Source organism: Rhinolophus sinicus, linkage group LG16, assembly GCF_036562045.2.
Source record: "Rhinolophus sinicus isolate RSC01 linkage group LG16, ASM3656204v1, whole genome shotgun sequence".
NCBI classification, from domain to species: Eukaryota; Metazoa; Chordata; class Mammalia; order Chiroptera; family Rhinolophidae; genus Rhinolophus; species Rhinolophus sinicus.
The window spans coordinates 35,821,899-35,834,633 of record NC_133765.1 but is presented as its reverse complement, the minus strand read 5'-3'; the positions used below and the strand labels follow the sequence as shown (position 1 = coordinate 35,834,633).

Genomic DNA, 12,735 nt, shown 5'->3' with positions numbered 1-12,735 from the left:
GCACCTGGTGCTTTGTGCTAGACTCATGGAGCGCAAGGGTGGGGAGGATGAGCCCTTTTCTGCCTTCCGGAAGCTGCCCTCAGCCTTGGGGTAAATCTCTTGGAGAGTTAAGTGGGATTAGAGGTAGGAGGCACAGAGGCCTCCTTCCATCTGGGTCAGTCACCTGTTTCAAAGATGAGGAAACTGACACTCAGAGGGTTTGAGTGATGGACAGATACCGCCAGCCTCAGGCCTTGCAGCTCTGTTTCCGCATGGGCTGCCTGGTAAGGCCTTTCCCTCATTGTTTCCAGCCTGAGGTTGACAGGGTCTCTCTTGATTCCAGTTACTCATCCTCTCTAGCCTGGCCTTTCATCTTACATGCTTGTTTTGGGGGCTGTGAAACACATACTTTCCCTGCACACCTACCTGGTATCATCTGATTCTCTTTGCAGAAATAACTGTTTAAAAAACAATAAGCTCGACAGCAAAAGAATGACCAGATATTTTTTTATGGAAAATTGGGACAATTTAAAGAAAGGTGCCAAGAAGAAAATAAATCACCTGCAATCCCACTCTCTCCTAATCTTTACCTGTGTCAGACATCACTAATTGATTCACACACACACACACACACACACACACACACACACACACTCAGTGTAACTAACTGTTCTAGACAGACAGAACTAATCAATTTGGATTGGTACATGGATAAAGCCTGTCCCATTTTCTCGTTTGAAAGACTTGTTTCTATTTTTTTTAACATTTTAATGCTTCTCAAATCAGGGTGTATTGACAACTGGGGCACACCTAATTTGTTAATGTTTAGTGTTTCCCTGGATGACAATGGAGAGTGGATGGCATTTGACTAAAAAAGTAGGAGGGTTTTGCCTGCAGTTTATTCTTCTGACTTTGATCTGTGCTTATGTATGTGACACACGTGTGCGGTTTTTCCTTTGTTTCGGGGCCTGGTCTTTGAGCCTTGCAGACCCTCCCCTGGTATGTGACACACGTGCCTCACTGTCTCACGTGGGTCCGTGTTCACTTAGTGCCCTTGGCAGACATCAGGCCGCCCTTTCATTCCCGTCGTCCCTGCTGACACGCGGGCTCGGTGTTCTCATCTGCAAAGCAGGCAGAATCGCAGAGCGGCAGGCCTCGGCGACGCTGTGTGGGAAGGACTGAGCGCACTGCCGGCCCAGAGCGCCTGCCCACTTAGCTGTGTGTGCCACAGTGCGTTGGCCGTTGGCTTCTGGCCTCGGGGGCCAGGGAGGACAAGGGCTGGGCCTCCTGGCGCAGGAGCGAGCCCTGCACAGGGGGCTCTTGGCTCTGCCTCCCGGTGTAAAGTGGGCCGTGAGCCCTGGCATTGGCTCTCATTCTGCTCTCTCTGTAGGACGTCGGGCTGCTTGAGTACCAGCACCACCCCCGTGACTACACCTCACACCTGTCACCTGGCTCCATCATCCAGCCCCAGAGGAGGAGGCCCTCCCTGCTGTCCGAATTTCAGCCCGGGAATGAAAGGTGAGGGGAGGCTTACACCCCCACCCCTCCTTGCTCAGAACCACGGAACTGTTTCTCAGATGGGGAAATGGAGGCGCATGGAGAAGCAGGAGCTTGCTGGGCTGGTGTTAAATGAGGGGTGCCAGGCTATGTGTTTGCCCTTGTACTGGGGCCAGGATGGGGATGGGCGGGGAATCGCTATGTGACCCTCAGACTCCCTGCTGTAGGTCTTCTGTGGGTGTGTGGTCCATGCAGGAGGGGGTGACCATCAAAATGTGGGGGAGAGGGGCTGGGTCGCTTGTTGGGAGGGACGTGTCCACACCTGGGTACACACAGGGAGCTGGAGCCGCCTTCCTTCCCTCCTTTTGTTTTCCCTCTTTTCTTCGAGTCCTTTTCTGTCCCTCGGCTGGCATACAAGGCCCTCTTGTGTCTGCCCGCTGCTGGGCCAGCTTTGCTTAAATCCAGGTAGGAGGGAACGAGCCAGTGTGGCCGTGTGGGGACCTCAGCGAGGGGAGGGGCAACAGCAGAGCAGGGCCCACGTGGCCTGAGACAGTAGCAGCACACATCGCTCAGGCCTGTGCCTCTGACACGTGCTGGCCCTTCCTAGGCTGTGGGCACACAGTGGGAATCTCGACAGATGGCTCTGCCCACAGGGAGCCTCCATGCCACAAACACACACAGTCACTCTAGACGTGGCAGGTGACTTGTCACCTACTGGGCAGGAAGGGCTGCTGCTTGGCTGGGGTGGCCAGGAAAGGCCTCTTGGAGGAGGGCCTCTTGGTTGCTAAGTAGCCAGCCATTCAGAGAGCTGGGTGGAGGCATGCAGGTGGCAGGGACAGTACCAGCAAAGGCTTGGAGTTGAGAAGGTGCTTGGAGTGTTTCAGAAAGGCAAGGAGGCTGCTGCTGGAGTGAGCAGGTGACTGGGGGCAGGGCAGGGGCTGAGTTTCACAGGAGCTACGGGACGCTTTTGAGCTTCGGATGGACTGGATGGAACGTCTACTCTGAGATCCTTCAGGCTGTGCGCAGTGATTGTTGGGCCTGGGGGACCACTGAGGCTGGGCTGGCCCGAGGCCCGTGCCGTTGGCTTCTCCTGTCACTCTGCTGAGGCTGCGAGTTACATGGATGGCCTGTGTTTACTCACTGGGACTAGAAACTCCAGAGACCTGGCCTGAGCCTTTGTGGTACCACATACCCCTGGAGGTGTCCCAGGGCCACGCAGGGAGGCCACCGTCAAGGGCCATGGCTGCAGTCTTTCAGGAGCAGGTGTCCTTGAGTGGGCGGATGCTTCGGAGGTGAGATGGGGTGTGGCTGGTGGGCAGGGAGACTTCTGTTGGGAGGAGGTGCCACGTGCGCCGAGACATCTAGGAGGAGGGGTAGCATGGAAGGAGCAGGTGTGTGAGTGTTCTTGGCCGACGCCTCGCAATTGTAAAGGCTCTGAGGCAGGAATACAGTGGGCCAGGTAAGTGAGGGCCAGACACGGCAGGGCCTGAGCGTGAGGGGAATGCGTTTGAATTTGATTCCAAGTTTACTGGAAAAGGCATCAACTTGAAAAACATTTCAGAAGGGGCAATGTTTGGGCCGTCTGAGAAGGAGCAGTAGCTGGAGGTGGAGGCCGAGTGTCCTGGCTCTGCTGTGTGTGCTCAGGAAGGGCCGTGTCTCAGGAAGGACCCCTGAAAATTGGGGAGGAGGATTAAGGAGAGCCAGACAGAAGGGACGAGGCTGGACAGCTCCCATCTCTGCATCAGGCAGCTGGGCTGAGTTGAGGAGACAAGACCAGGTTTAGCAGCAAGAGTGCTGTGATCGGCTGGTGATGTCTGCCCTGGGTGGGTGATGTGCACGTGGCACCGTCTGTGATTATCCGAGTTAGACCCATAGTGCTTTTTGGACTTGATTGTACCCACGAATCACCTGGGGATCTTGTGTAAGTGCAGTGTCTGACTCAGTAGGTCTGGGGTGGGACTCAAGATCCTGCATTTCTCCCCGGCTCCGGGTGGGGCTGCTGCAGCCGGTTCTTGCACACACAGCAGCGAGGGTGTGTGGAATCGGTGCATTTTCTTCCTGTAAGCACAGCGAGTGAATGTTGACTTGAGGGAAGACAAGTCTGTGTGAGTCTGTGCCCTTGGACAGGTGGGCACTTCTCCCGCAAGATCGAAGAGGGCACGGTGCCCAGTAGGTGTGCCGCGGGGAGGGCAGTGGACGTGATGCCGTATGCCCTTGCCTCTTGCAGGTCTCAGGAGCTTCACCTGCGACCTGAGTCCCACTCATACCTGCCTGAGCTGGGCAAGTCGGAGATGGAGTTCATTGAGAGCAAGCGCCCTCGCCTGGAGCTGCTGCCTGACCCCCTACTGCGGCCCTCACCCCTGCTGGCCGCGGGCCAGCCTGGGGGCTCTGACGACCTGTCCAAGGTAAGGCCTGGCCCCCAGCTGGGAGCTCCTCTGAAGGTTTGGCGTCTGCTGTGATTGAGCTGCGTGCATGGGAAAGGGGACGTGTGCGGTACAGCTTGGGCCAAGGCTGGGAGGTGCACTGAGCACGGTGCACGCAGAGGCTGGGCGGGTGGTGAGAGGAGGGTTGAGGGCGAGGTTTTGTCTGTCAGCCGTTGCGTGGCTGGAGAGGGACAGCTCTCACCCAAGTGTGTCCCGCCTGCGGGGACCACCATGCCCCCAGTGTCCTAGAGGGCCCTTTGGTTTCACTCTTCTTTAAAACAGCAAGTCAGAGCTAATCTGGTGTTTGGAGAATGTGCATAGATTAAGCACCTATGGTTTGCTGCTGCTGGGGTGAGGCTCTGCCGTTTCAGTAGAGCTCAGGGCAATTGATGCTGAAAGCTCGTTTGACCTCCATTTTCATGGAGGAAGCCGACTGAGGAGCCATAGCCAGTGATCCAGATGCTTCTGTCCCCCAGGGTCACCCAGCTGCCTGGAAACTTGTTATTTCACGGTCTCTGCCTGGGCTGGGGCGGGGGCGGGGGCCAGGTGACGTGCTTGTCCTTGGCCGGCCGTGTGATGGATGCCCCTTCCGCGCGTGCTGAGCGGTTCCATTAGACTTCTTCACAACCACGGGGACACACATGAGCTCGTTAACGGCGTCCCAGCTGCTGGGCGAGGTCACTGCTCATCTTACTGCAGCACTGGTGGAGGTGGGTGGGGGCTGGGACCAGACCAGGGGAGGGAAGTGGCCCACTCAGGCCTGCTGGGTCCTCTTCTCTGCCTGATGTCGGGTGGGATTGAATGGTGGGATTCAGGCGGAGGCGGGTCCTTTATTCGGGAGCTGGCAAGAAAAGGGTGTTTCCATGGTGGTGACAAGTTCACATTAAGTGAGTTCTGGCTGTGTGCCAGGTGCCACTGTCATGCCATAATATCTTCTCAGCCCAACGAAGTCCAACCTGCCATCCCCTTTCACAGACGGGGTCCCAGGCTCAGGGAGCAGAAGCCGCGTATCCACGGCCGAGGGGAAATGGGGGAGTGGATACCGAAGCCCAGGCAGTGGGGGCCTGAGCCCAGCCCTGCCCACTGGGCTCTCCCACCATAAACTTCCCCTCTGGTCTCCCAAGTGGCCCCCCCCCCCCCCCCCCGCACCCATGTCTGTTTCCTCCTCTTTGTAGCTTTGGCCGCTCCGCCTCCTGGGAGGGATGCCGCTCTATGGAATGCTCTTCCCTGCAGCGGGTCTGGGACAGATAGGGGAGTGGCGTCTGTGTGAAGGGGCGCAGGGCCACGCTAGCCAGGCTTCGTTTCCTCCCTCGGGACTGGAGCCCTGAGTGGGCCATGCCCCTGCACTCATGTCTGGTTCTGCCCAGAATACGCACTGGCAGTTGTCTGGCGCCCAGGCTGGCTCTCCAGAATATGGGCTCGGAGCCCTTGGGCCTGCAGGTTATTGTGAGGGCCCATGTCTCTCGTGGCTGAGTCTGTCTGCTTGTTCCCCTCCTGCTCATGGCGCCCCAGGGGCTCCCTCTCCCTCTGTGGGTCTTTCTCAGTCTCTGTGTCTGTTTATGTGTCTCTGCCAGCCTGCATGCATGCGTGCGTGCATGTGTGTCTCTGTCTGTCTGTCTCTCTGCCTTAGTCTGTCTTTCTCTCTCTGTTGTTTCTCTGTCTGTGTCTGCTTGTCCCTCTGTCTTTGTTTCTCGCTGTGTATGTGCGCGTGCGTGAATGCGTGCACGTGCGTACCTGCGTCTGCTTGGGTATTGTGTATGTCCATGTCCGACTCTCCATTTGTCTGTGTCTCTGTTCTCTTCCTGGACCCTGGGGGTGGGGGAGGGACGGGCCCAGTGTTGGGCCTGGCTGGACCCACTACTGTAATTGCTACAGGCTGTTAGGAGTGTTTGGAAAGTTTGAGCACATTTTGGGCAGAGGAAGAAGCTGGGGAGAGACGGTTCTGAAAGTGGTCAGATGTTTTTTGCGTTTGCTGTTTGGAATTCAGCTGGATGCATGAGAGAGGAATTCGATGGGATTTTTTTTACAGCCCCCCCACCCTACCCCTGGCTGTGTTCCTTTTTCATATAAAAATGTCCTATTTTATAATTCTTCCCTGCCGGGAGACTCTGGAGTCCTGTGGCATCAGAGGCTTCCTTTGGAATTCACCCAACTTTGTTTTAGGGGACTTGAGAATCACCATAAAAGTACCCATTTCTGAAAGTCCCTTTGTGTGTTGGGGCTCTCTTGGCTGAAAGGAACAGAAAACCCGTGCCAGACCGACTTAAGTGAGTCCTGGCTCAGGTAACTGAAATCCAAGGGTTGGTTGACTTCAGACACAGCTCGCACCAGGTGACACCATGTGATTGGATCCCCACGTCTGTCCGTCTCTTGGCTGGGCCACCTTCCATGTGGTCTTGGTGTGTTAACAAGAAGGCAGTGTGTTAACTGTGGGCCTTCATCTTCTCACGTTCAAGGCCACATTTCCAACCCAAAGCCGTTTCCCCCCTTGCCTTTGAGTGGGGCCCAGCCTGAGCTGGAAGCCGTCATGCGTCTGGGGGAGCAGACCGAGTGCCTGATGGGGCCCTGCCCCATACTGGAGCTGGGATTGGGGGCGGGGGTGTGTGTGTGCCTCTTTGGCCCCAGGGCTTTGTCTGCCTCTGTGTCTTCAATTTTACATAAGGAGTTTTCCCCTTCTACGTTGGCCCTCATTTTTACACCAGTGGCATCGGATGGGGAAAATGGTGCCAACTGCTACCTGGCTGCGGCTTGGGGTGTTGGTTTGTTGTTTTCCTCCTGCGGGTTTGGGCTGAAATGAAGGTAGCAGCCATCAGGAGAACCATCTGGAGGCCCAGTGGCCAGGTCCCTTGGTCCCATTCCTCGAAAACTAAGCACCGAGACAGTGCCCTTCGCCCTCCCTATGTGCGTTCACAACAGGAACTTTAACCATGTTAAAGCGAACAGCTCAGAACAGTTCCGTACATTCATAATATTGTGCAACCCGCACCTCTCCTAGTTCCAAAGCATTCTTATCACCCCAAAAGGAAACCCTGTACCCGTTAGCAGTTATTCCCCATCTCCCTCCCCCAGCCCCTGGCACCCACCAATCTACTTCCTGTCTCTGGATTTGTCTATTCTGGACATTTTCTATAAATAGAATCCTACAGTACGTGGCCTTTTGTGTCTGGCTTCTGTCAGTCATTGTCATGTTTTTAAGTTTGATCTATGTAGCGTGTGTCAGCGCTGTGTTCCTTTATTATGGCTGACTCATATTCCAGTGTGTGTGGCCACCACATTTTATTTATTTATTCAGCCATTGATGGACCCACTTGTGCGTGTTTGGTGAGAATAAAAGCTAAGCCTGAAACTGAAGGAAGAGCCCATTGAAGAAGGTAGCTTTTACTGTAGCGTCAAGAATTGAAGGAAAAGTTTCCTAGCGGTTGCCCATTGCTTCATAGAACGCTTTTGCGTTGCCCCTGCCAGCTTTGGGGATGGAAGCCTTTTTTTTTTGCTAAAGTTGCTTTTGAGAATTATTCCTGGGATTGTCTCACAGATTTGGGGTATCCTGGCCCCCAAAGCCTTTCTAGCCACAGCCCTCGATTTCATTCTGTTTATCTCCCTTCTCGGTCCTGGTAGAAGATCAGGCGTGGAGGGGAGACATTCCCTACAGCAGATAATGCTCCTGGGCTCCAGGAACCATGTTACCATTTACCTTTGGTCTCCAAGAACCCTGAGAAATGAATGCGGCTGCCAGGAGAGACCAGTCAAGTGTCCTGGGGGCATGGAGGAAAGGGCCTGATCTCAGTGAAGGGCTAGCGGTGGTGGCATGGGAGGGTGGTCTGATTTCAGGGGACACAGATGGAGTGGGGCACTCCAGGCAGAGGGCACAGCGTATGCAAAGGCCTGGAGGTGCCAGAACTCCCGAGTTGCTTGTGGTTTGGTGTGAGAAGGGGTCAGGTGTCCACTAGCACAGCCCTTTTGTGGGGGGCAGATACGGCCCCACACGTGCTGACACCACATACACATTCCTTCTGAGTATTTTCCTAGGGAATTTTCTTCCACACACAGTTTTGTCTCTAATTTCAGTGGATCCTGGACCCTGGAAGGGATCCGCTCTTGCTTTTCTGCCCTGCCCTGTGGTTCTGTGGGATGAATGAATATGTGGCTTGGTGCATTTTTGCCGTGGGAGCCCCTGCAGCCTGGGTTCGTGCTCTGCCTGCCTCTGGAAAGTTCTGGGTCCCGGCCTCCACTCCTGTCCTGGCCTCTCCACTCCCGCACCCTCTAAACCAGGGCTGCATCGCTTTGTGGCTGGTGACCTTGGGCTCATCATTGAACCTTGCTGGGCCTTTGTTTTCTCATCTGAAAATGGGGAAAATGATATTGCCACTTCCCAGGGTTTTTGTGACAATTACATGAGTTAAGACTTGGGAGTTGCTGAGAGCAGGGGTTGGCAAACTTGGTATGCTCCAGACTTGGCCCTCAGCCTGTTCTTGTAAATAAAGTTTTATTGTCACAAAGGCCTGCTCACTCTCTTGTGTCTTGTCCATGGCCACTTTCCCAATACAGTGGTGGGTGAGTAGATGGACAGAGACTGAAATTCAAAGTCTAAGGCTTTTTCCACCTGGCCCTTTACAGGGCAGTGTGCTGACCGCTGGCGTAGAGCATCGCCAGGACTGTGCCTTCAGGTTCTGTTTCCTCACCTGTGCAGTGGGGATGGAGCAGCAGCCCTCTAGCAGGGGCGCAGCAGGGACCCGTTGTGCTGAGGACTGGAGCAGGCGGAGAGATGAGTTGTGCCTCGTCTAATCCCTGGAGCTCTCTGTGTAGAGCGGCCTCAGCAGTGGGGAGGGTCACGTTGGGGCGTTTGCGGGACTTGAGGCTTTTTCTGCATTTTCCCGAGGGTCTGGGTATGTGGAGGGCCTGGGGATCCTGACTCCAGTTCTCCCCATGTCTCAGATGGAAATGCTGAGGCCAGGAGGCAAACCCAGTGTCACCCCAGTGTGACACCCTCGGGCCCTGTGGGACTTGTAGGGGTCTGCGTGTGTGTGTGTGTGTGTGTGTGTGTGTGTGTGTGTGGTGTGTGACAGAGACCCTGAGCATAGCTGAGCCTCTGCCGGTTCTGAGGTGGTGGGGCAGTTGGCAGCCCCCGAGGCTGCAGTTGTCCTGGGGAATAATGTGTCTTCTGTCCTCTGGTGCAGCTGCCATGGGGGTGGGGAAGCAGCGGCCTAGAGCTCCTGCTGGGCCTCCCCTGCCAGCAGCTGCCGGCTTGGCCTTGAGGATGGTATGGGGGTGGGGGGAGGCTGGGTTTCACCCGGAGCCGCGAGGCCTGGAGCTGGGTTTTGGGAGTAGGACAGTCCCAGCCAGTGCTTACGCAGCGCTCTGCACAGTTCACTCATTCAAGCCTCACAAGAGGAGGCTGGGAGGTGGGAATTGTCTCATTGTGCAGATGAAGAAACTGAGGCAGGGAGTGGTTGCGTGATCTGCTTGAGGTCACGGAGCTGGGAGGTGGTAGAGGGTGGGGATTTGAACCCAGGGCCGTGCAGGTGAGCGCTAGTAAACTGTAATGGGTGGAATGAAGGAGTTGCCGAAAATCCCAATGAAGAGTTCGTTTGTTTCACACATTTTTTAAAGCAGCTCTATTTCATAAAGAGTAAAGCTCAGTGAAGGAAAAACAGAAAAATACCGACCGGTAAATAAAACGTTCTCACCGCCGCTGAGAACTCTTTTACCTCTGTATCCTGCCTCGTAGGTGCCTCTGTTTGCATATACGTGTGTGTTTTCTGCAGAACCAGGTTTGCCCATATGTAATATTCTGTAACTTTCTATTTTGAACCAGGCATCTGAGCACCAAATACGTGTTCCTGGAGGGTCAGCTGGGGCCAGTCCTTGCGGGGACGGAGGTTGAGGGTCTTGGTGCCTGTTCTTGGGGAATTTGGTCCTGTGGGAGGACACAAATGGGATGGGGGGGAAGAGAGGAGCGTGTTCTGGGAAAGGGAAGAAGGAACTCATCACGACTTGTAGGACAGGAAGGAGCCGACCTGTGCAGAATGTGTCCCGGGCCGGGCGGTGGGACCCGTAAGCGCTGGGAAGGCACTGGGATGTGGGACTGTCATGGTAGATGTGCCATGTGCTGGGCCCGGAAGTCAGGGCTGGACACTCGGGGTGTGTTGGGGGCATCAGCTGGGGGTGCCGTGTGCTGACCCCACGGCCCGTTTTCTCTCCGCTGCAGGACCGCAGCCTGACGGGCAAACTGGAGCCAGTGTCTCCCCCCAGCCCCCCACACGCCGACCCCGAGCTGGAGCTGGTGCCCCCGCGGCTCTCCAAGGAGGAGCTGATCCAGAGCATGGACCGGGTCGACCGTGAGATCACCATGGTGGAGCAGCAGATCTCCAAGCTGAAGAAGAAGCAGGTGCGGGCGGGGGCGGCTCTGAGCCGGTGACCCGGTCCTGGCGGTGGGGGCGTGCGCTGAGCACTGCGCGTGTGCCGGCTTGTTTTTGTGTCCTTCACGCCTATTGGGACAAGGGCACTGTTTTTTGTGGTGCGGTGCTGTCCAGTAGAACTTTGCGCAGTGATGGAACTGGCCCGCAGCCCTGGGACTGCTGACCACTTGAAACGTGCTTCATGCAGCCAAGGAACTGAACTTTTAGTTTAGTTTAATTAGAATTAAATGAAGCGTGCAGTTGAATAGCCACATGGTTACTGTACTGGACAGCACAGGGACAGTGGGTGAGGTCAGGCTGTCTGGGTTCCGATCTCATTTCTGGCGCTTCCCAGCCACGTGGGGTGGGCTGGTACTGCTCTGTGCCTCCCTGTCCTCTCTATAATGCGGAGGGAAATGTTGTCTGACTGGCCCGGGCTTTGGAATCTGAATGGGCTGGGCCTCCTGGATCTGCCTCAGTTTCCTTGTCTGTGAAATGGGCACAGAAACAGGGTCATGTGGTAAAACTAAATCCTCATTGTGACTGTCAAAACCAAAGGAAAAGTTAATACACGTATTTATAAGGATTCATAATTTCATTTTTAATATTGATAAAAATAATCGATAGTCTGCCTTTTCCCAGTTCGTTTCATATGTCTCTCACTGGCATCTTCAGATCTCTGCTCAGATGTCCCCGCCACAGATAGACCCCCTTCCCCGTGTTTTATAGGAGCCCTTACTCTAGCCGTCTTCTGTCCTGGGGCCCAGAAAATCCAGCTAAACCTACCTCGATGCCTGTTTTTGTAAATAAAGTTTTATTGGCACACAGCCACATCCATTTGTATATGTATTGTCTATGGTTGCTTTCCAGATACAGGGGCAGACTTGTGTGGTCACAACAGAGACCAAGTGTCAGCAGAACTGAAAATATTTAGTATCTGGGCAGGGTCCTTATATCCTGGTTCACTGCTATGCTCTTAGCAGTGCCAGCACATAGTAGGTGCTCATGAAACACTGTTGTTGGAGAGTGTGTGACACTGTCTTGACACTGGAGAGTATCTGGGTTGTACCTGGGAACAGGGTCACACCTGGTCCTCTCCAGGTGAGGAAGTGTGGACTCCATGTATGATCAAGGGCCATCCTGGCCACCATGGGTGGTAGAGTGAAGTTTGATGAGAGAAGACCCACTGAAGGCAGTTCAGGGTCCTGTGGGCACGTCTTGAAGGACGTATGGGGGTGGAGGGCTGTCAACTGGCACGGAGGAGTGGGACTTGGGTATGGCCCAGGAGCTGGGCCGGTCAGTGAGGCTCAGCATTACATTTTGACATTAAATTTAAAATTTGGCTTTTTTTTTGAGCTAAAATTCACAAAACAAAATTTCTCATTTTGAACTAAATATTTCCGTGGCATTTACTGCATTCCCAATATTGTACAACCACTCCTATCTAGTTCCAAGACATTTTCATCACCCCAAAAGGAGACCCCAGACCCATTAGCAGTCACTACTCATCTCCCTCCCCACCACTTTCCTGCCTCTGGATTTGCATATTCTAGACTTGTGTGTAAATGGAATCACACAGTATGTGACCTTTTGTGACTGGTTTCTTTCTCTCAGCGCAGAGTTCTCAAAGCTGATCCTCAGTGCTTTGTTCCTCTGGCTGAGTCATTCCACTGTGTGAATGGACGTTTTCTTATCCGAGTCATCCACTCATGGATGTTGGGTTATTGCCACCTTTTGGCCATCGTGACTGTGCTGCTGTGAGCATTTGCGCTCACGCTTTTGTTTGAGCACCTTTCAGGCACAGGCAGACCTCAGAGATGCTGTGGCCTCCATCCCCGGCCCCTCATCAAAGTGAACGTCGCAATAAAGCGAGTCACTCCAGTTTTTTGGATTCCCAGTGCATATGAGAGTTATGTTCACACGGTACTGTAATCTATTGAGTGTACAGTAGCATTATTTCTAGCAAAACAACATTCGTACCTCAATTAAAAAATACTTTATTGGCAAACAGTGCTGGCCATCGTCTGAGCCTTCAGCGACTCCTAGTCTTTTTGGAGCCGGTAGACTCACTTGATACAGGGATGCCACAAAGCCTTCCGTTTGTAAAAACATAATGTCTGCAAAGTGCAGTAAAACGAGGTATGTCTGTGCTTCTAGGAGTGGAGTTGCCAGGTCCTGTGATAACTCTTGTTTCAGTTTTCGAGAAACTGTCAAACTAGTCTCCGCAGCGGCTGCACCGTTTTACACTCCCATCAGCAGTACACAGGGCCCCAATTTCTCCGCATCCTCACCCACCCTTGACACTTTTTGTTTTTCTTCTTAATCACAGCTGTCCTGGGGGGCATGGAGTGGTGTCCCGTTGTGGTTGTGTTTGCATTCGGTAGCCAATTTTCACCCCACTGCCCAGCTTCATTCTCCGCGTGACACCTCCTTTGGCCTTC

The 12,735-nt window shown here is 54.2% G+C and overlaps 1 protein-coding gene across 24 annotated transcripts in view; it reads left to right on the top strand.

Annotated features, from left to right (window-relative positions):
• NCOR2 (nuclear receptor corepressor 2) overlaps window positions 1-12,735 on the top strand; it is a 184,401-nt gene that overhangs the window by 54,454 nt on the left and 117,212 nt on the right. For all 24 annotated transcript variants that reach the window (XM_074321469.1, XM_074321471.1, XM_074321472.1 and 21 more), the window contains 3 exons: window positions 1,370-1,497; window positions 3,704-3,881; window positions 10,105-10,284. In XM_074321469.1, the coding sequence (XP_074177570.1) occupies window positions 1,370-1,497; window positions 3,704-3,881; window positions 10,105-10,284 (486 nt within the window). The remainder of the gene's footprint in view (window positions 1-1,369; window positions 1,498-3,703; window positions 3,882-10,104; window positions 10,285-12,735) is intronic.